This window comes from Martes martes (genome assembly GCF_963455335.1).
Source record: "Martes martes genome assembly, chromosome: 3".
Taxonomy (NCBI): domain Eukaryota; kingdom Metazoa; phylum Chordata; class Mammalia; order Carnivora; family Mustelidae; genus Martes; species Martes martes.
In genome coordinates this window covers 155,833,114-155,853,672 of record NC_137890.1, presented here as the reverse complement: position 1 = coordinate 155,853,672, position 20,559 = coordinate 155,833,114, and the positions used below count along the sequence as shown (strand labels likewise).

Here is a 20,559-nt window from a genome sequence, read left to right as displayed (position 1 = left end):
GTCTGCATTTGAATGAGAGCTCCATAGGAATGGGGGTCTTGTTGGTTTGTTCAAGTGAAAGCTGCCTGAATTTACTTCTGAGAAGAAAGGAAGAATTTGGAGCCCAGACATGAAGGTTAAGCGTGGGAGAGGAGGTGAAGCTGGCCTGTGAGGGGACTGTTTGCAGAAGGACACGTCTGAATGTGGGAGCGGTACCCCAAAGGGGCTCTCTGGTTGGCAGCAGGATCTGTGGATCTGGAGCTGGGGGGCAGCTTGTCTTGCACTTGTTTCGGGTCTGTCCCGCTTGCATCTGCGACAGCTGCTGGGGTTGGCCCATCCAGGAAGTGTGCGGTGCCCTGTGAGGGCAGGACCTGTGATTCTGATATCCTCCCTCTGTGGCTGACATGAGATGCAACTTGATTTTTCAAGTACTGTTGTGTGTAGGAATGAGTCCTGCTATTTCCTTCCGGTGCTCTCTCCTGCAGGCTCAGCTACCAAGCCATGTGTCACAGCCCAGTAGCAGACCTCTGTGACCCTCATGTGCTTACTTGGACTCAGGTGTATGGAGAGGACCTGACTAGGATTTCTTAGAGTATGTGCACCAAAGGTGTATCTGCATATTTCCTTAGTAGATCGGGTGGCTCATGAGTCTGCACTGCCTACAAATGACTTTAACAAGATAAGATTACACTTTTAATTTGTGCGGGGGGAGACCATAGATGCCCTTGTTCTGGAGTTACTCCCTATTTCCCCAATTTAAACATATTAGATATAGAAAGTTGATTGTGGTTACTTATTTCTAATTAAGCCATTTATTTTAAGATCATTGTAGATTCACATGGAATTGAAATAATACAGAGATCCTTTGTGTTCTCTACCAGTTTCCCCTAGTGGTAATGTTTTGGGAAACTGTGGTACAACATCACTACCAGGATGTTGACATTGATACAGTCAAGAACCAGAATGTTTCCATCTTGACAAGGATCCCCGGGTTGCCATTTTTAGCCACACCCACTCCCTTCTTTAACCCCTGGCAACCACTAATCCATTCTTTTTGTAATTTCATTATCTCAAAAATGCTGTATAAATGGGAAGTATGGTAAATAACCTTTGGGAATGGGCTTTTTTTCTCTCAGCCTAACTCCCTGGATCTCCCACCCAGGTTGTTGTGTGTATGATAGTTGCTGCTTTTCCTTCCTGAGTGGTATTCTGTGGAATGGGTGTGCCACAGTGTGTTCAGTTACTTGCCGCTAAAGGACACCTGGGTTGTTTCCAGTTTTTGGTGATTGCAGGTAAAGCTGCTATGAAGATTCATGGGCAGGTTTTTGTGTGAACGCAAGTCTTTGTTTCTTTGGGATGAATGCCCAGGAATGGAATTGCTGGGTCATATGGTAGCTGCATGTTTGGTTCTTTAAGAAATTTCCCAACAAACTGTTTGGCAGAGTGGCTGTACGATTTTATATGCCCACCAAAAATGTGAGCTAGTTTCTCCATATCCTCTCCAGCACTTGGTGTTGTCACTGTTTCTTATTTTAAGCCATTTAGTAGGTGTATAGTAATAGTGCATTGTATTTTAATCAGCATTTCCTTACTGGCTACTGAGGTAGAATACTTCTCGTGCTTATTTGTCTCCGTACATGCCCTGACACCATTGGGGTGTGGCCTGTGGGGATGGACGTTTCTACTTGGCCTTCTCTGGACACTACGCAGTGGGGTGCTGGTGCGCCTCGTTTCTGTTTGGCACAGTGGGGGTGAGGGCCAGTGTGTTCTGTGGTGTTTGGCTGGAATAGAGTGGTTATTTGCAACTCTTCTATTGATTTCTGCCATGTTAGGCTGCCGCCCATGGCTAGAGAGAGAGCCAGCAGGTTTTTGGCAGACTTTTTAACTCTTTCTGGCTGCTCGCTTCCTCATCTCCGCTCTAGGATGCTTGAGGCCAGTGGAGACCCCAGGAGCTCTCTTGCGTATCATTCTGAGGCCCTGAGGCTCAGTCTCTCTGCCTTCTTCTGTCTACCTTTCAGAGTCTTCTCATATTTTTATTTTTATTTATTTTTAAAAAAGATTTTATTCATTTATTTGACAGAGATCACAAGTAGGCAGAAAGGCAGGCAGAGAGAGAGAGAGAGGGAAGCAGACTCTCCGCTCAGCAGAGAGCTCGATGCAGGGCTCAATCCCAGGACCCTGGGATCATGACCCGAGCCGAAGGCAGAGGCTTTAACCCACTGAGCCACTCAGGTGCCCCCAGAGTCATCGTCTTCTCATATTTTTAAAATATCTGATGTCCAGGGTTTTAGTTGTACTTAGCCAGAGGAATAGGAAAAAGTATGTCTAAGCTTCTTGCTGGAAGCAGAAGTCTGCTTGTTACTTTTATTATTTTTTGGACCCGCAAATCTGACAAGAGTGTCTGAGCGGCCCTCAGTCTGAGCTGTATGTCTGCCCCTGCTGCTTGTCATGGCCTTCGGACCCTCTCAGGCCCAGATTGTGGTGTTTACTACTATTCACGTTTGGTTTGGGCCCGTGGTTTCAGCATGGCAAGGTTTGCAGGATCTTGATCTTTTTGTCATTTAAGGTCACATTTACGAATGAGAGGCACATCCAGATAAATCTGTGATTAGGAATTGCAGGACAGGATGTGGCTGGTGAGTCAGGGACTGCCCTCGTCATCATCCTCCAGACCTACTTTCTCTATCCTCTTGTTGAACACTCGTGGGGAACCTGGTCAGAGTGGGCGGGGCAGCGGTCAGATGACTCAGTGAGCTGTCCCTGTCGTCCTTGCCCCAATGCTCCAGGCCAGTGCCCCTGCCAAGAAGGAAATGCACCGTGCCAGACTGTGTGTGTTCTGAGAGCCTGGGAGGACTCCTGGTGAGTGCCAGTGCTGCTCCTCCCTCAGGCCCTCCATGCCTGGCCTTACTCCTCTTGCAGTTGTGCTGGGAATCCAGGTGGGATGCCCCTCTTGAATGGAGGTTAGGAGCCAGCCTGCCCGGTGTCCCGGCCCCTGCTTCCTTAGCCCGGGACCCAGGGCCTCAGTTTCTTCTCCCAACACCTCCTTTATGAGGTTGTGGAGAAGATGTAATGTGCAAATATCTGTAAACACGCAGCAGATTTCCTGAGACTAATGAGTGCCCAATTCTAGTGGCTGCTACTGTCATCTGACACTTTAATTGCTGTCCCTGTCACAGGAGCTAGTGTATATGTACTTGAAGTCCACATTGTTCATTTAAGCATCACTTTTTTTTTTTTAAAGATTTTATTTATTTATTTGAGAGAGAGAGAGAGAGAGAGAGAGAGAGAGCATGAGAAGGGGGAGGGCAGAGGGAGAAGCAGACTCCCCGCTGAGCAGGGAGCCTGATGCGGGACTCGATCCCAGTATCATGACCTGAGCTGAAGGTAAGTCACTTAACCAACTGAGCCATCCAGGGGCCCCTTAAGCACCACTTCTGTATGTCTCTGGCACATCGCCCTTTTCACCGTGGTCTCTCAGAGATCATTGCTGGTAGTTTAATGACCACCTTGGTTAATTCTTCCCAGGATACTGGAAGACATTTGACTGGCTGGGGTGTCTTAGACTTGTTTGGAGGAGCTATTTTCTCATACCTCGTAGATGATCATTTGTATGAAAAGATGGAAGCAAAAGTTCTCATTTCAAATAAAACTTCTAAAGCTTTTTTTTTTGGAGTCTTCAGCATATATTATAAGCTTAAGGTTTTATTCTGTTTATTTTTCATCACAATTAAATGTACTTTTTAATCCCCATTACCTATTTCCTCCATGCTCCCATCCCTCCACCAACCTCCCCTCTAGTGTTCGGTTTATTCTCTCTAGTTAAGAGTCCGTGTCTTAGTTTGTTTCTCTCTTTCTTTCCTTTGCTTATCTGTTTTGTTTCTTAAATTCCACGTATGAGTGAAATCACATGGTATTTGTCTTTCTCTGACTGGCTTATTTCACTTAGCATTATACTCTCTAACTCCATCCATGTTGTTGCAAATGGCAAGATATCATTCTTTTCTATGGCTGAATAATATTCCATTCCATCCATTCCGTTACACACGCACACACACACTACATCTTCTTTATCCATTCATCCATCACTAGATGCTTGGGCTGCTTCCATGTATTGGCTATTGTAATAATGCTGCAGTAAACATTGGGGTGCATGTATCCCTTTGAATTAGTGTTTTTATATGCTTTGGGTAAATACCCAGTAGTGTGATTATTGGGTCTTAGGGCAGTTCTATTTTTAATTTTTTGAGGACCCTCTATACTGTTTTCCATAGTGGCTGCACCAGTGCACATTCCCACAAACAGTGCATGATGGGTTCCCCTTTCTCTTCATCCTTGCCAACACCTGTTGTTTCTTATGTTGTTGATTTTAGTCATTCTGACAGGTGTGAGATGATATCTCTGTAGTTTAACTTGCTTTTCCCTGATGATGAGTGATGTCTAGCATCTTTTCATGTGTCTGTTGGCCATCTGTATGGCCTTCGGAGAAATGTCTGTCTGTATCTTCTGCCCATTTTTATATTGGATTATTTGGGTATTTTTTGGTTAGGCTGTGTCAGTCCTTTATATATTTTGGATACTAACCCTTTATTGGCTATGTCATTTGCAGATACCTTCTCCTATTCAGTAGGTTGCCTTTTAGTTTTGTTGATTGTTTCCTCCACTTTGCAGGAGTTTTTTATTTTGATGTAGTCCTAATAGTTTATTTTTATAAATAAAAATTTTTTTATTTTATTTCCCTTGCCTCAGGAAACAAATATAGAAAAATGTTGCTGCGGCTGATGTCAGAGAAATTACTGCCTGTTCTCTCTTCAAGGATTTTTATGGTTTCAGGCCTCACATTTAGATCTAATACATTTTGATTTTTTTTTGTGTGTGTGTATATGGTGAAAGGAATAGCCCAGTTTCATTCTTTAGCATGTAGCTAGCTGTCCAGTTTTCCCAACACCATTTGTTGAAGAGACTTTTCCCCAGTGCATATTCTTGCCTCCTTTGTTGCAGATTAATTGACTATATAATTGTGGGTTTATTTCTGGGTTTTCTGTTCTATTCTATTGATCTGTGTGTCTATTTTATGCTGGTACATACTGTTTTGATCCCTACTGCTTTTTTTTTTTTTTTAAAGATTTTATTTATTTGACAGAAAGAGCACAGGTAGGCAGAGCGGCAGGCAGAGAAAGAGGGAGAAGCAGATTCTCTGCTGAGCAGGGAGCCTGATGTGGGACTTGATCCCAGGACCCTGGCGTCATGACCTGAGCTGAAGGCAGATGCTTAATGACTAAGCCACCCAGGCACCTCTCCTGATTCAGTTTCATTGCTGGTAATTGGTCTGTTTAAGTTTTCTATTTCTTCCTGCTTTAGTTTTGCTGGTTTATATGTTTCTAGGAATTTATCCATTTCTTCTGAGAAGTTGTCCAACAATGTTGGCATATAGGTTTTCATAATACTTTGTTATAATTGTTATTTCTGTGGTGTTGACTGTTATTTCTCCTCTTTCATTTATGATTTGAGTCCTTTTTTCCTCTCTTCCTCTCTCTCTCTCTCTTTTGATGAATCTGGTGAGAGGTTTATCAATTTTGCTAATCTTTTCAAAGAATCAGCTCCTTGCTTCATTGATTTTTTTTGTCTTATTTTGTTTTTGTATCATTTATTTCTGCTCTAATCTTTATTATTTCCTTCCTTTTGCAGGGTTTGGGTTTTGATTGTTCTTTTTCTATCTCCGTTAGGTGTAAAGTTGGGTTGTTAATTTGAGATTTTTCTTGCTTTTTGAGATAGGCCTGTATTGCTATAGACTTCCCTTTTAGAACCCAATTTTGCTGCATCCCAAAGATTTTGGACTATTCTGTTTTCATTTTCATTTGTTTACATGTAATTTTTGATTTCTTGGTTTCATTGTTTAGTAGCATGTTTAACCTCCATGTGTTTGTGGTCTTTCCACATTTTCCACACTGGACCCAACGGATTTAATAGACATAGAACATTCCATCCTAAAACAGCAGAATATACATTCTTTTCAAGTGCATGTGGGACATTCTCCAGAATAGATGAGATATTAGACCACAAAACAAGTCTCAACAAATGCAAAAAAACCGAAGTCATACTGTGCATCTTTTCTGACCACAGTGCTATGTGATTAGAAATCAGTCACAAGGCTTTATTTAATAATTAAAAAAATATTTTATTTATTTGATAGAGAGAGATGACAAGTAGGCAGGGAGGCAGGCAGAGAGAGAGAGGGAAGCAGGCTCCCCGCTGAGCAGAGAGCCCAAGGGGCTCGATCCCAGCACCCTAGGATCATGACCTGCACCGAAGGCAGAGGCTTAACCCACTGAACCACCCAGGTACCCCAATGATTTTTTTTAAATAAAGAATTCACATACATGGTACAGAAATTGAAAGGATAAAACGTTTATAAAGAAGGTTTCCTGGCTTGCAGCGATCCCATCATTAGAGGTAACCAGTCTTTTTCCTTCTTTGCCCACAATGATTTGCAGTTTGCTTTGAGCACTTGACAATACCTCTGAGAGGTTGTTCCCTGTAAGTGCATGAGGAAGTAGTTTCGCTCTCTTTAGTGGTTGTGTAGTATTCCATTTTATGAATGTACCACAATTTGTGTAGCCAGTCTCTACCAGGCTTACCTTGATCAGTATTTGAGTTATTTCCACTCTTACTGTCTTTACAACAAGTGACCATGATATGGCAGTTCTCATGAAGACATTTGTTGGATTAAATTTATGGAGGCACTGTTGCTAAGACAAAGAAGTATATTTTAAAGTTTGCTAGATTGGGGTGCCTGGGTGGCTCAGTCGGTTAAGCGTCAGAGTCTTGGTTTTGGCTCAGGTAATGATCTCATCAGTCAGTAGATTGGACCCCATGTTAGGCTCTGTGCTCAGTGGGGAGTCTGCTTGAAGATTCTCTCCCTCTGCTTCTCCCCGTACTTATACACGCACAGGCACATGCTCTCTCTTCTCTTTCTCAAATAAATGGATCTTTAAAAAAAAAAAAGTTTGCTTGATTTCACTAATGTTCCCCATAGGGGTTGTACTCATTTATACTGTAGCATATGAAAGGCAACAGGGTCTGTTATCAAACTTTTGATACTCTATGAATCTGGTAAGTTAAAAAAAAAAGTATTTAGTAATTTTAATTTGCATTTATTTTACAAGTTAAACATTTTCCCCTGTGTTTGGGTCCATTTTTTCTTTTAAGATTTTATTTATTCATTTGAGAGAAAGAAGGTGAGGGAGGGAGAAAGCACGAGTTTCGGGGTAGAGTAAGAGGGAGAGGGAGAAGCAGACTCTCTGCTGAGCAAGGACCTCAGTGTGGGGCTCGATCCCAGGACCTTGAGATCATGACCTGAGCTGAAGGCAGATACTCAACTGACTTAGCCACCCAGGCGCCCTATTTTTTTTTTTTTTTTTTAAGATTTATTTATTTATTTGAGAGAAAGAGAGTGTTTTCGGTGGGGAGGGGTAGAGGGAGAGGAAGAGGGACTAGCAGACTCTGCGCTAAGCTTAGAGCTGGTGGCAGGGCTCTATCTCATGATCCTGAGATCATGACCTGAGCCAAAATCAGTAGTCAGATGGTTAACTGACTGAGCCACTCAGGTGCCCCTGGATCCATTTCTAACACTATATTAGAATAGGTCTGATAGTCTCTCATGTTCATTCGCACATTTCCATCTTCTTTTGCCTGGTTCTTCTACATTTGCGTTTCTAACCAGACTTTATTCAAGAGTCTGCGCAGCTGTGCCATTTTTCTTTTGATTCAGTTTTATGGTTGGTTTTATTCCAAATTCTGTATCCTTTTTAACTGAAATAGAGCATCATATGGAAAAGTACACTTACTCCAAGTGCACAGCTCGATGGATGTTCCAGATAAAGAAACAGAACCTTAGCTGCCTCCAGTAGCTCTCCCATGTATCCTTGTTCCCAAAAGCAACTACCAGAAGCAGCTAGCTTCTAACACCATTGATTAGCTTTGCCTTGTTTATCTTAATATATGCATACGAGATTTTATAAACACGAAATCTTTTGTGTCTGGCTTCTTTATTTCAGTATTGTAGAATACATTGTGTTATTAGCAGTAGATGGTTTATTCTCCTTGTTCTGTGGTTTTCCGTTATATTAATATTTTACAGTATATTTATCCAGTCTACTAATGCTGGGTGTTTGGGTTGGGTTCATTGCAGGCCTGTTAACAGTAGTGTTGCCATAAATATTTGTGTGGGTTTTGATGAGGAGTGGTTGGTTGGAATTGCTGGGCCATAGGATATACATGAGTTCAGCTTTACTGTTTTCCATAGTAGTTGTCCCAAAGTGCCTTCCTGCTAGCATCAGGTGGGTGTTCTAGGTGACATGCATCCTCACTGATACTCGTTGTCCATCTTTTTCAGTTCGGCCCCTGTGAAAGGTACAGCATGCTGGGATTTTAATGTCCAATTCTTAGATTACTAACAAGGTTGAGTGCATTTTCATGTGCCTTATTGATTGATTGTTAAATAACTGTTCGAGTCTTCTGTCCATTTTTCTGTTAGTTGGCCTCTTTTCTTCTGATTGTTTTGATTTTTTAATTTTTTGAAAATGTTTATCAGAACAAGCGCGGGGGGAAGAGGGAGATAGAGAGTCTCTCTTTTTAAGATTTTATTTATTTATTTTTGAGAGAGAGAGAGAGCGAGCAAGCGCAGAAGCAGGGGGAGGGGTAGAGGGAGAAGCAGGCTCCCAACTGACCAGGGAGCTCAATGCAGGACTTGATCCTGGGATCATGACCTGAGCTAAAGGCAGATGCTTAACTGACTGAGCCACCCAGGTGCCTGAGAGAGAGAATCTCAAGGAGACACCATGCTGAGCTGGGAGCCTGATGTGAGCCTCGATCCTATGATCCTGAGACCACGACGTGAGCTGAAACCAAGAGTTGGAAGCTTATCTGACTGAGCCACCCAGATGCCCCTTTTCTTACTGATTTTTAAGTTCTTCTACCCTCAGGAGAATTTCAGTAAGTGTCTGAAGATTCACCTTGGTTTATGGCTTTCCTGGCCTGCCTCTGAGGATTAGGAGAGAAATGCTTCCACCATTCTGTCTGTGATATCCTTTCTCTTTCAGTCTCTCTTGTCTTGCCAGCTTCAAGGTCTGCAGGGTGCTCTCACTCTCTGGTTAGTGGGTATCCGTGTCGTGGTCTGTCATCTTGCTCTGTAGTCTTACTCTGCCCTCTCCCTTGGTACCAAGTGTGCTTATTCATCACTGAATCTCTGTGATGTCACTGATTGGTCCTGTCAAGTTCATGTATTACCCTCCTTTTAATTTGCGTTTACCATTTCAGTTGATTTAGTTATGTGAGCCACTTCTTTGCTTGAAAAATATGGGGCATTTTTGGTCTCTAAAGTCTTTTCTGTGTGAAGGCTAGATTTTGGGAATAGTGGGAAGAGTTTTACCTTTTATGCACCATTCCTTGGCTTCTAAGAGTTGTGGTCTTGGCTGCTATCCAAGCAGAGGACAGTTTTATTTGTAGGAACATCTCTTCCTGCCTTCTTCCTGTCCTGTGAGCTGGATGAGCAGCCAGGAGAGGTCTCATCCAGCACCTGCTTCTCTCCTGGGGCCTGTCCTGACCCCTCTGTCTCCCAGATCAAGGAACTGAAGAAGAAGCCCTGTGCAGGACAGCTCTCTTACTGGCAGCCGCTCATTTTCCTTTTCTTCTGAGGAGACCCTTCTGTTCCCACTTTTCTTGTGCATTGGCCCCAGGCTGGTATTAGGGAAACAAAGAGGGACAGGCGGGAGCCTTTGTTGGGGTGTATGACACTGCTAGTTGGTGTTTGGGAAGCTTTCTCAGAGCTAGAATGCTTTTGAGGACCTTGTCAGGAGACCAGCGTGAGGAGGAGCCTTTCTAGGAGATGGAGTCTGACCAGTCTTGTGGACCACTAAGAAATATGGATTCTGTCTCAAAGGTGACAGAAGATGATGGGACAGAAGCAGAGATAGACTTTTATTTGGTGGGAGTCTTCTGTGACGATTCCCATGGTCTGGAACATGGACTGTTGGTATTGGAACGGTCTCAGGAGGGAGGTGCCACATGGTCCTGTCAAATAGATACTGCTCTAAGATCAGGCCCGAGAGCCTGGAGCAGTGCTGGTGTGTGTGTGTGAGAGAGCATGCCTCCACACTCAGATGACACTGGGGTGTGACATCAACATGACAGCTCCTGTGTTCAGAGGGGTGTGTGGAGGTAGCTGCTCTGGCTCACACAGCTCGTCAGGGCTTCAGACCCGGAGGGATGTCCTAAAGCCACGTGAGTCTTGTGCACGTGGGTCCCTTTCAGTCCCATAACAACCCAGGTAGCTAACTTTTAGAAACAATGACAGTCTGCCCATGTTTCCTGGCCAGTCAGTGGCCGGGTAGGGTTCATATCTGAGTCTGTCTGAGGTTTCTTCACACCTGCACTAGTAAGAGTTTTTTAAAAGGGCTGAAACCAGGTTCTTGGACATTTATCTGTCAGTGTTTACTCCCTGTAAACAATCACACAGATTGAGGAAGGGATGTCACTATCGTTTGTTTCCTATTATTCCCTGTCTATAAACACAACAGTTTTGTCTATAACTTGCTGCCTCGTGGTGCCCAGTACTCATGAAGCTATTTCACGGTACCCCCCTCCTTTGGCTTGTGGAAGACGATGGGCCCAAAGATCCATCTTCTCAGATGACATAGGCTGAGTTCTGGAATAATTTGGGCACTTCATCTTGTAAAGGTTGTCACAGGAGTAGCAGAAGCAAGACCTAAAATAGAAAGGACATAAAAAAAAGTCATTATTCTCTTCTTTAACTATCGTATTGTATAACTCTTAACATAATCCCTGAGTTATGAAAAGAAAGTATAGTCTTTCTTTAACTGTATTTATTACACTGATAAAACATTTTAAAATATTAGATCTCACCCCAGAATGAATAATAAAGAAGTGTTTTCTGAGATTTTATAGACAGTTACTGATGAAAATGCCTTAAAGCACTGACCCCAGGCCATTGGCAGTTGCCAGCTCTCCCATGGCCTTCACTGACCACCCTGTCTGTACAAAGCATCCACCAGCCCCATTCCCACACCCACGTTGTCTTCAGGACCTGTGTCAGTGTCTGAAATTGTTTTCAGGACCTGTGCCAGTGTCTGAAATTCTCTCTCCCCAGGGTAAGTTCTGTGTGAGTGGGAACCTGGCTTGTCATAGTCTTGGGATCTCAGATCTAGAGCAGACACTTAGCATGTGCTTGCTGGGCAGATCCTGGGATATGGGCTGTTCACGATGTTCTCCATGTCTAAAGGACAGTGGCTGCCACCCCGTACCCCCACCCTCAGGAGGGGAACCCAGCTTCTCCAGTCGTCTGTTTTCTCTGTCCTCCAACTCACCACCCTTCCCGCCCCCAGCTTCCCCAGTCTGGCCCCTACGTGTAGTTATCCTGGTGACATGAAAGAATGAACCATGGATTTGTGACCCAGTTCTAATTATCCCCTTCTGTGATTAAGATTTACAGGTGGTTATAGAAATCACCAAAGAGATCATTTATAAAATACCATTTCTGAGTTTTCTGAACCAGAAACATGATCATCTAATAATTTAAATTGGGTGTTGCTAGTACAAATTAAAGCTAAAAGATGGGCCAAAATCCAAAAGTTAAGTAACATATTTTATTGGGGAAGCAGGTATTTTCCTAACACTGCTGGTGGGAATGCAGATGGCATCAGCCCTGTGGAGGGAATTTGGCAGCAAAATTACATATGCGCTTGCTCTTTGGGCAGTTCTGCTTCTAGGAACTTTTCTCCTAAATATGCCGGGAAGTATGTGAGGTCAGTGAAAAGGCTATTCATTGAAGCACTATCTGAGATAGGAAAGGATTTTTAACAACGTAAGGTTTCTGTTAATAGGGACCTGGTTGAATAGACTCTGGTGCTTCTGTCCAGCGGAGCCCTGTGCAGCTGTAAGGGAGAGTAAGGGAACACTCCATGTTGCTGAGGAGTGGTGGGCAGGGTAGATAATAAATGAAAAAGCAAAGGCGGAGAAAAATATATGTGATATACTACTGTTTTAAAAAGGGGGACTATGAATAGATATATATCTATAATAGATATAGATATATGTATTTGCATCTGTCTTAAAAAGGAAGGATAAACCATACTCGTACTTATTTTTTTAAAGCTGCTGATGGGGAAAGGAGGGAACCAGGGTTGGGGGGACACAAGTCAAAGCTGGACTTCTGACTATATCTGTTTTTTTAGATTTGACTTTGGAACCAAGTAGATATTTTACATCATTACAAAACAAAATACGTAAAATGTTACAACTTTTGACAATGTTTACCAAAATTTTTAAATTTTTCCCTAAAAAGTTTATACTGTATTTAGCTCCCATGATTGCTTGAGGAGAACTCTTTTCTCCCATACTTCTGCCAACACCAGATTACCATCTTTCAAAACTTTGCCAGTCTGATAGGTGAAAAATAGTTGGCTACTTTCATCTGTGTTCCCCAATGACTAGAGCAGTTAAGCATCTTTTTATTTATTAGCGCTTTGTATTTCTTCTGTGAAATGCAAGTTCATGGCTTTTCTTGGTAAGAAAGATTTTTCTATTGATTTGTAAAAACTCTTTATATGTTGTAGATACAATTTTCATTTGTTGATTATTACTAGGTTCTTGACCTCATTTCCAGTTAAGTTGTTCAAGCCCTTGAGTATAGTAGCTGGTTGTTTTTCTCTTGTCACACAGTACAGAGTTTTATACAAGAACATTATGTATGATACATTTGAAATGCTAACATCATATTTAGAGTAACTTGGATCAGCTTTTCCTAGACTGTTCAGATGCTGGACCTCAATCTGTGAGCTCTTTGGAGTGATAGCAGTTGTGTTTTCTTTCCTTTTTAAAAATTTCCTGTGGCTTATTACCATGGTCTAAGTGGTAGGTGGTTGGTGAATGTCTGCTGAAGTTGGTTTTTGGTGAATGTATAAACTAAATTTGATTGTCTTTTGAGTTTGAGACTTTTCTTGATTTTTAATGATCCGTGATGATCATTTTTATGTTTGGTTCAATTGAGAATCTGAACGAGTCTGCCCTTTTTCATTAAAAAAATATATGTGGTGAAAGTAGATTTTTGGAAGTTTGTATAGTTGTTAGTGTTTGTCCTTTGTTCATTGCTCTATCGCCTGTATTTCTTGTTTCTTTCTAGGTCATCACTCCGTGTAGGAAACTCATCTTGTGTGCCGATAACAGGAAGGAAATGGAAGAGTGGATCGCAGCGCTGAAAACCGTCCAGAACAGGGAGCACTTTGAGGTCTGGAAAGAGAAACATCCCTTCATATTGCCAGCCCGTTAATATTCTGCCGTCGAGCATCAGCCATGTGTGGACTGAGCCGTCTGGCACTCACTTTCTCGCATATTCCTGGTAAAATTAAGGCTCGTTGCTTGTCCTTTGGCTGATGCTATTCTCCTCTCCTCTCTTGGAAACTTTATTGAATCCCATTCAAGTTACCACAGTCAAGGATGTCGAAGGGACACCTTATCTTTGCCATCCCTCTTCTGTTCTTGCAGCCTACGCAGTACAGCATGGACCATTTCTCAGGGATGCACAACTGGTACGCCTGCTCCCATGCGAGGCCGACCTACTGCAATGTGTGCCGGGAGGCTCTGTCCGGGGTCACGTCACACGGGCTGTCCTGTGAAGGTATGAGTGGCATGGTACTCTGCTGGGAAACATGGTCTGAGGTTGGACCTGATGAAACCATAGAAACTCTTGAATAGTCCCCACAAATCAGTCAGTAGAAAGTAATTTCTGGGAGTCCGTGCTTGTTTATTTTACCTACTAAGGAGTCTGATAAATTATTTTGTATTAGTAATGGAACAAAGTAAAAAGTGAAGTAGTGGTTATGAGACACCAAGAGGAAACATGAAGAACACAGAGGAAAAGAGGTTACAAATCTGTGCTCCCTGAGGTAGGTATGCCCTTCAATAAACTGAGCTGTGGATAAACCCATTAAATGTGGTCTTCCGGACCTGGAGGACAGCTTACAGTGACACACAGAACAGAGGGCAGGAGTGGAGGCAGACCAGTTCTGGACCCTGGGCCAGTTCCCCCCCTGCTCCTGTTCTTGTACTGCCTGTGAGGTTAAGAATGGTTTGTACATTTTAAATGGTTGGGGGGTGCCTGCATGGCTCAGTTGGTTAAGCGTCCAGTTCTTGATTTTAACTCGGGTTACGATCTCAGGGTTGTGAGATCGAGCCCCATGTTGGGTTCCGTGCTCAGCACAGAGTCTGCTTGTCCCTCTCCCTCCCTCTTTGTCCATGCTGCACCTTCCCTGCATGCACTCACACTCTTGAATTTAAAAAAAAAATTTTTTTTTTGAAAAGATTTATTTATTTGACAGAGTGAGAGTGTAAGCAAGGGGTGAGACAGAGGGAGAGGGAGAAGCGGACTTCTCACTGAGCATGGAGCCCAGCATGGGGCTCTGTCCCAGGACCCTGAGACAAACCTGAGCTGAAATCAAGAGTTGGACACTTAACTGACTCAGCCATTTAGGTGCCCCTAAATAAATAAAATCTTTTAAAAAATGGTGGAAAGGGGCGCCTGGGTGGCTCAGTGGGTTAGGCCTCTGCCTTCAGCCTAGGTCATGATCCCAGGGTCTTGGGATCGAGCCCCGCATCGGGCTCTCTGCTCAGCGGAAAGCCTGCTTCCTCCTCTCTCTGCCTGCCTCTCTGCCTACTTGTAATCTCTATCAAATAAATAAATAAAATCTTTTTTAAAAAATGGTGGAAAAAAAAAGAGACAATTTGGTGACATAGAAATCCTGTGATTTTTAAATTTCGGTGACCGTACTTGCAGCATGGTTCACGGTGGCACTCGTGCTGCTGGGCAGGGCTGAGGAGTCGGGTCAGAGCCCATGTGCAGTTCCATGAAGCGACACCTGCAGTCCTGGATGCTGGTCTCACTGTGCTCAGACTCTGTGCATGCCCCCACTGTGTCGTTTACAACATGGAGTGTGCTCAGTGTTCGTTCCCGGCGGTCCTGGAAGAGCAGGGCAGGTCGTGCTGGACCGCCTCCTCAAGCATGGGGAGCACTGTGCCGAGCGAGGCTCGGGGTCGAGGCTTGATGGTCCCGCATCTGTTCTTTCACAGTGTGTAAATTTAAGGCCCACAAGCGGTGTGCAGTGCGCGCAACCAACAACTGCAAGTGGACCACGCTGGCCTCCATCGGGAAGGACATCATTGAGGACGAGGACGGGGTATGCATGGGGGAACCTGACAACCCTGCACCGACCCTCTCCCCCTCATGCTGGTGTCGGGGCAGGGGGCCCTCCGCCCCCACTGGCCTGTGCTCACTTCTGCTCGCACTGGGTGTGGGGGGCTCGGCATGGTCCACTGCGCCTCTCAGCCTGGCCTGTCCCTGTGAGTCGTGCTGCGCCCACCAGCGGCAGGAGTGGGGTGCCGGGCAGCACACTGCAGACCCTGCCCTCCCCCTGCTTATGTTGGGGAGCAGGTCTTTGTTGAGTTATTCCAGAGCATTTTCGCATGAGGGCTTCCTGGCCTGTGTGTAGGGCTCTGGGGACGTTCCCTAGTGCACACATCTCTCTGCTTTGCAGATTGCCATGCCGCATCAGTGGCTGGAAGGAAACCTGCCCGTGAGTGCCAAGTGCACAGTGTGCGACAAGACGTGTGGCAGTGTGCTGCGCCTGCAGGACTGGCGCTGCCTCTGGTGCAAGGCCATGGTGAGTGGGCAGGCTGCATGGGCCTGGCACCTGCTCCCTGTGCATTCTCAGCCGGTCCCGAAGTGCCCACTCCCGTAGTGGCAGGGAGTGTTCCGGGGGATGCCAGTGACCCCTTGTGGTGCGTTTCAGGTGCATACGTCCTGTAAAGAGTCCTTACAGACCAAGTGCCCGCTGGGCCTGTGCAAGGTGTCGGTCATCCCACCCACGGCGCTCAACAGCATCGATTCTGACGGTGGGTGCCTCTTGCTCTCCTGGCTCACCCACGTTCTCCCCTTCCCTGCACCAGGATGGGTGACACTGGTGATTTGGGGATGAGGTCGGGAAGCGGTCAGTCCTGACGGCTGGGGCGAGAAGATATGCACAGAGGTGGTAAAGGAGTCTGGCGGCCGTTGAGCACACTTGGACGGGAGCTGGTGCACTGTGCTCTCCATCTGCTGGCTTCCATTGGGCAGCAGATGTGAACCAGCATGCTCACCTGCACCTGCTCCCCTGTCTAGGTGGTAGATGATGGTGTGTATTCACAGGCCTTGGTAGAAGGTGGGAAGCTAGGGTATGGATCTTAGGAAGTAGCTCCTCCAGATTGAGAGCAAGAGGGAAGGACAGCAGTGAGGTACATGGTCTTTCTGAACTTGAGTCATGTAAGCACAAAGTCAAACTGCCTGGGACCCCCATCCTTCTCCATGGGGAATGGGGATGGGGAGATTGTCTCTTGATCTCTCTGGCTGGTGCCTGGGCACACATGTGTAAGTTACAGGTCTCTTGCAGGTGTTGGCTGCTTTTTTATATGATCGGGCCCCTGCTGGGCTTTTGGATAGCTTTCTCATTTTTCCCTCTCCCTTTCCATTCTCACATCCAGGCTTCTGGAAGGCCACATGCCCTCCATCCTGCACAAGCCCACTGTTGGTCTTTGTCAATTCGAAAAGTGGCGACAACCAGGGTGTGAAGTTCCTCAGAAGATTCAAACAGCTGCTGAACCCTGCCCAGGTCTTTGACCTCATGAACGGAGGACCACACCTTGGGTAGGAAGCTTATAAAGTCGATCTTTCTTGGAGTTCTAAAAACGTTTGAAGATAATGCATCGCTCGTGAACAAAATGATTCAAAGATACAGACAAATTTAAATAGGAAGTAAAAATAGTCTCTGTTGAACAGCGAGTAGAGCTGCTTGTCTTTCTAGCTTTCACGTGTGTCTTTCAGTCCTGCAGACACACTTTGAAATTGGTTCCCTCCTGTTACCTCCTGTCACAGCGGCTTGCTCTTCATGTCTGTCAGCATGGGCGTGTCCTCATGCCAGCCATTACAGGTCCTCTTGTTCTCTGTAGTGGAGCCTGGACTGAGGAGGCCGTGTTTCTCCAGTGAGGCCCCCAGGGAGAGTCTTCATCTGGGGGGATACAGGAGGTCTCTTATTTCACAGGTACCCTGTACTTACAGGGCCTGTGACATGTGCAGACATGTGAAGCCCAGTGTGTGCGGCAAAGTAATTAGGCCTTTCTCTGTTAGCTGGGGATCTGAAGTGTGTTCTTTTTCCTTTTGTATATTGTGTAGTTTGTGGAAAACATTTGCTGCTGTAACGAATTCTTAGTTTCCTTGCTTGGCAGCCCCAGTTCAAGGTAGGGCTCTAGGAGGTGGCCTTCCCTGGAAGGGAGATTGTCCAGGATATTTGTTGTGGAAGAGCTTGCAGAACGTGTTCTCTGGTGTGTTTTGGCCTCGGAGGCTCTTGGGAATGTGTTGTTCTGGAGCCAGGTGTTGCTGGAGCAGGATCTTGGGCCCCTGGCAGGGGAAAGGAGCGGGCTCACTGGTGCCCTAGGGGTCTGGCATGTCACTTTTCCTCATGGGCAGCAAGGCCCCACTGGGAAGCAGTCATGGGTGGCAGCTTGCTGGCCTGGTCCTCAGAGGCCACGCTCCACGCATTTCTGCACATGGACTGCTCAACTGTTGGTCTGTGTGTGGGAACACATTCACTCTTGGTTTGAGAGTCTTAAAAAAAAAAGTCATTTTAGTTGAAAAATGGAACCAGTGGTGGGATCATCACAAGCCTATGTATCCCAAACTGGACCTGTAGACAGCGGGGCCCCAGGTCGTTAGGTGGGGCCTGTGGAATGGGCGGGGCAGGCCCTGTAAACCCCCACCCCACCCCTTGCAGTGGGCCCTAGGAGTGTCCTGGGGACCGGCCCCCTATGGGCCCCCCCCCCCCCCCCCCCCGCGGAGGTGCGGTGGGTGTTGGTTTAGTAAGTTCCTGTTTCTGGGAAGCAGCCTTGACCTCCTGCAGTTCACCACAAAACTTGGAGGCCCTGCTTCACTTTCCTGGTTCCCAGCCTGGATGTGTCCCATCTTCTCCAGAGAAGGAAGGCCTGAGAGAGACCAGTGTTTGCAAGGAGCATATGTGGCCATTTCTCTCATAACCTGAAGGTCAGGTGCAGTCTTGGTGCTTCAGGCCCTCAGCCCTGCTGATAGCCTCAGTTTCGTGCTGTGTCACTCATCCCTGTTTGTTTTGTGAGGACTTCCTCTGGCCAGACTCTGTGCCAGATGCAAGGGCAAGTTAAGGTAGGGACCTTGTTTTCAGGGTGCCCAGCACACAAATGGGTAGTCAAGGTCACAGGACAGGACAATCTGTGGCGTGAACAGGGCTATGTACAGATTGTTTAGGAGCCCAAGGAAGGGGCATACAAATGAACTGGAGAGTCTCTCAGTCTCTCTGCCGAGCTGGCGCTGGAGAAGAGTTAGTGTTCCAGTGGCACAGAGGGAGGCGGGCAGCCTGGTAGGCAGAGGGCGATCTTTGTGCAGAGAGGTGAGGACACGGTGGGGTGGCTGGGAGAGCTATGGAGCTGGGACAGGTAGCAGGCAGCTCCAGGCCGAGAGGTTTGAACGTTCGCTGGAAGCAAGTGGCAGTTTCTAAAGCTAGATGGTTAGGGTGCCTGGGGGGCTCAGTTAGTTAAGCATCAAACTCTTGATCTCAACCTAGGTCTTGATCTCAGGGTCGTGAGTTCAAGCTCCATGTTGGGCTCCCTGCTAGGTATGAAGCCTATTTAAAATAATAAAACTAGGGGTGCCTGGGTGGCTCAGTGGGTTAAAGCTTCTGCCTTCAGCTCAGGTCATGATCCCAGGGTCCTGGGATTGAGCCCCGAGTCGGGCTCTCTGCTCAGCAGGGAGCTTGCTTCCCCCTCTTTCTGCCTGCTTGTGATCTCTATCTGTCAAATAAATAAATAAAATCTTTAAAAAATAATAATAATAAAGCTAGACACTCGGCGAGACTTTTGGGAAGGTCATGCTGGTGGCATGAATTGGAGGGGTCCTGAAGGAGATGTGAGGTAGGGAGGAGGCTGCCATTCTCTGAGGAAGGAAGCTTAGGTCTAGGAGGTGCCTGTAGAATATGGAGTGACATGTTCTTGTAGCCGGGTGAAGTGTTTGCCTTCAGGAAGGCCTGGAGGTCCTCATTCAGGGTCGTTGTATCTGTGTGGTCCCTGAAACCAAAACCCCGAGAAGGCCTCTCAGGAGGAGGGTGAGGAATGAGCAGAAGGCTGTGGTGTTCTGAAGGGACATTGCCTGTAGCAGGGTGCCCAAGAGGAGCACAGGAGGGAGATGGAGACGGATTTGAGGGGAACTTGATGGATCTCACACCTGGGAGGGAGGGGCAGTACTAGCCTAGGGCTCCTGAGCTATGTGAGTGAGGGGCAGTGGGCACAGAGGCATGGGTGGGCGGCCCAGTGGGCTGAGCCTGAGCACACCTGGGCTCTGGCTCCCAGAGGCCTATTCACAGTGGGGACACAGGTCAGACGAGAGGAGTGCATATGGGGCCTTTTGGCTCAGGACTTGGTGACCATCATTTGTCCTTTAGAATGGACCTCATTTCTTTGACATTCTCTTTTCTCTGCAGCTTACGCTTATTCCAGAAGTTTGATACGTTCCGGATTCTGGTTTGTGGTGGGGATGGCAGTGTTGGCTGGGTTCTCTCTGAAATCGACAGCCTCAATCTTCATAAACAGGTATGTGGCCATGTAGGGGCCCAGCCAGGGGAGAGTGATGCTCTGGTTCCGTGATGCTCCTTGTCCCCTTGGCAGGGTGTGGCGAGGGTCTCAGAGGGAAGAGTGGGCAGCCTGATGGCATCACAGGGCTCAGGAGCTGTGCTTAGGAATGGGAACATCACAGTTAGAAGTGAAGGGAGCTACGAAAGAAATTCCAGTCCTTGGAGGTCCCAGGCAGGAACAAGTTGGGTTGTTCCCCATCCCACAGCACCCCACTGGCTTCTGTTGGGTAGTGGTAGAATCTGCTGCTCTCGGGGAGAGGGCAGAAGTAGACGAGAACGTTAGGTCACAGGGTTCACTGGACTTAATGTCTTTCTTTGTTTTTTTTGTTTCTTTTTGTTTTTTTGTTTTGTTTTGTTTTCATTGCTATTAAATTAAAAATAGATTTTCCTGTTTGGAAAACAAAAAAAATGTTCTTTGATTTTCCACTTTGCTCCATCATCCTCGTTCCCCACCCCCCAGCATTAACCACTGCCACTAACATTTCAGTGACTCTCTTTCAGACCTTCTGTCGACATGTATATATAGTGTAAGATATGATGCTGTTTTAATTTAAACAGATTCACATTACCCACGGTCCTGTTACTGTGTTTAGCCTTGTGCCGCTCATCAGTAAATAGAGAGCCTTGTGATGGTTTTCCATTGGCAGAGCCGTGTGGCCCAGGTTGTCTTGCCTCCCTGCTCTGTGCAGGCTGAGGTTGCTCTCGGTCAGGGCTGCGCCAGTTTCCCTTCCTGATGCTGCAAAAGCTGTCCCTTCCCCTTCACTGTCTGTTGCTTTTCTTCTTAGTTTTGCCTAAGTAGACAAAAAAGATAGGCTTGATTTTTATTTCT

At 46.0% G+C, this 20,559-nt stretch overlaps 1 protein-coding gene across 1 annotated transcript in view; it reads left to right on the top strand.

Annotated features, from left to right (window-relative positions):
• The window catches only part of DGKD (diacylglycerol kinase delta), a gene marked incomplete at its 5' end in the record, with an annotated part of 117,947 nt that overhangs the window by 65,249 nt on the left and 32,139 nt on the right, over positions 1–20,559 (top strand). The window contains 7 exons of the mRNA XM_080799097.1: positions 13,175–13,279; positions 13,537–13,669; positions 15,118–15,224; positions 15,582–15,707; positions 15,837–15,939; positions 16,564–16,726; positions 19,581–19,689. Of these exons, the coding sequence (XP_080655223.1) occupies positions 13,175–13,279; positions 13,537–13,669; positions 15,118–15,224; positions 15,582–15,707; positions 15,837–15,939; positions 16,564–16,726; positions 19,581–19,689 (846 nt within the window). The remainder of the gene's footprint in view (positions 1–13,174; positions 13,280–13,536; positions 13,670–15,117; positions 15,225–15,581; positions 15,708–15,836; positions 15,940–16,563; positions 16,727–19,580; positions 19,690–20,559) is intronic.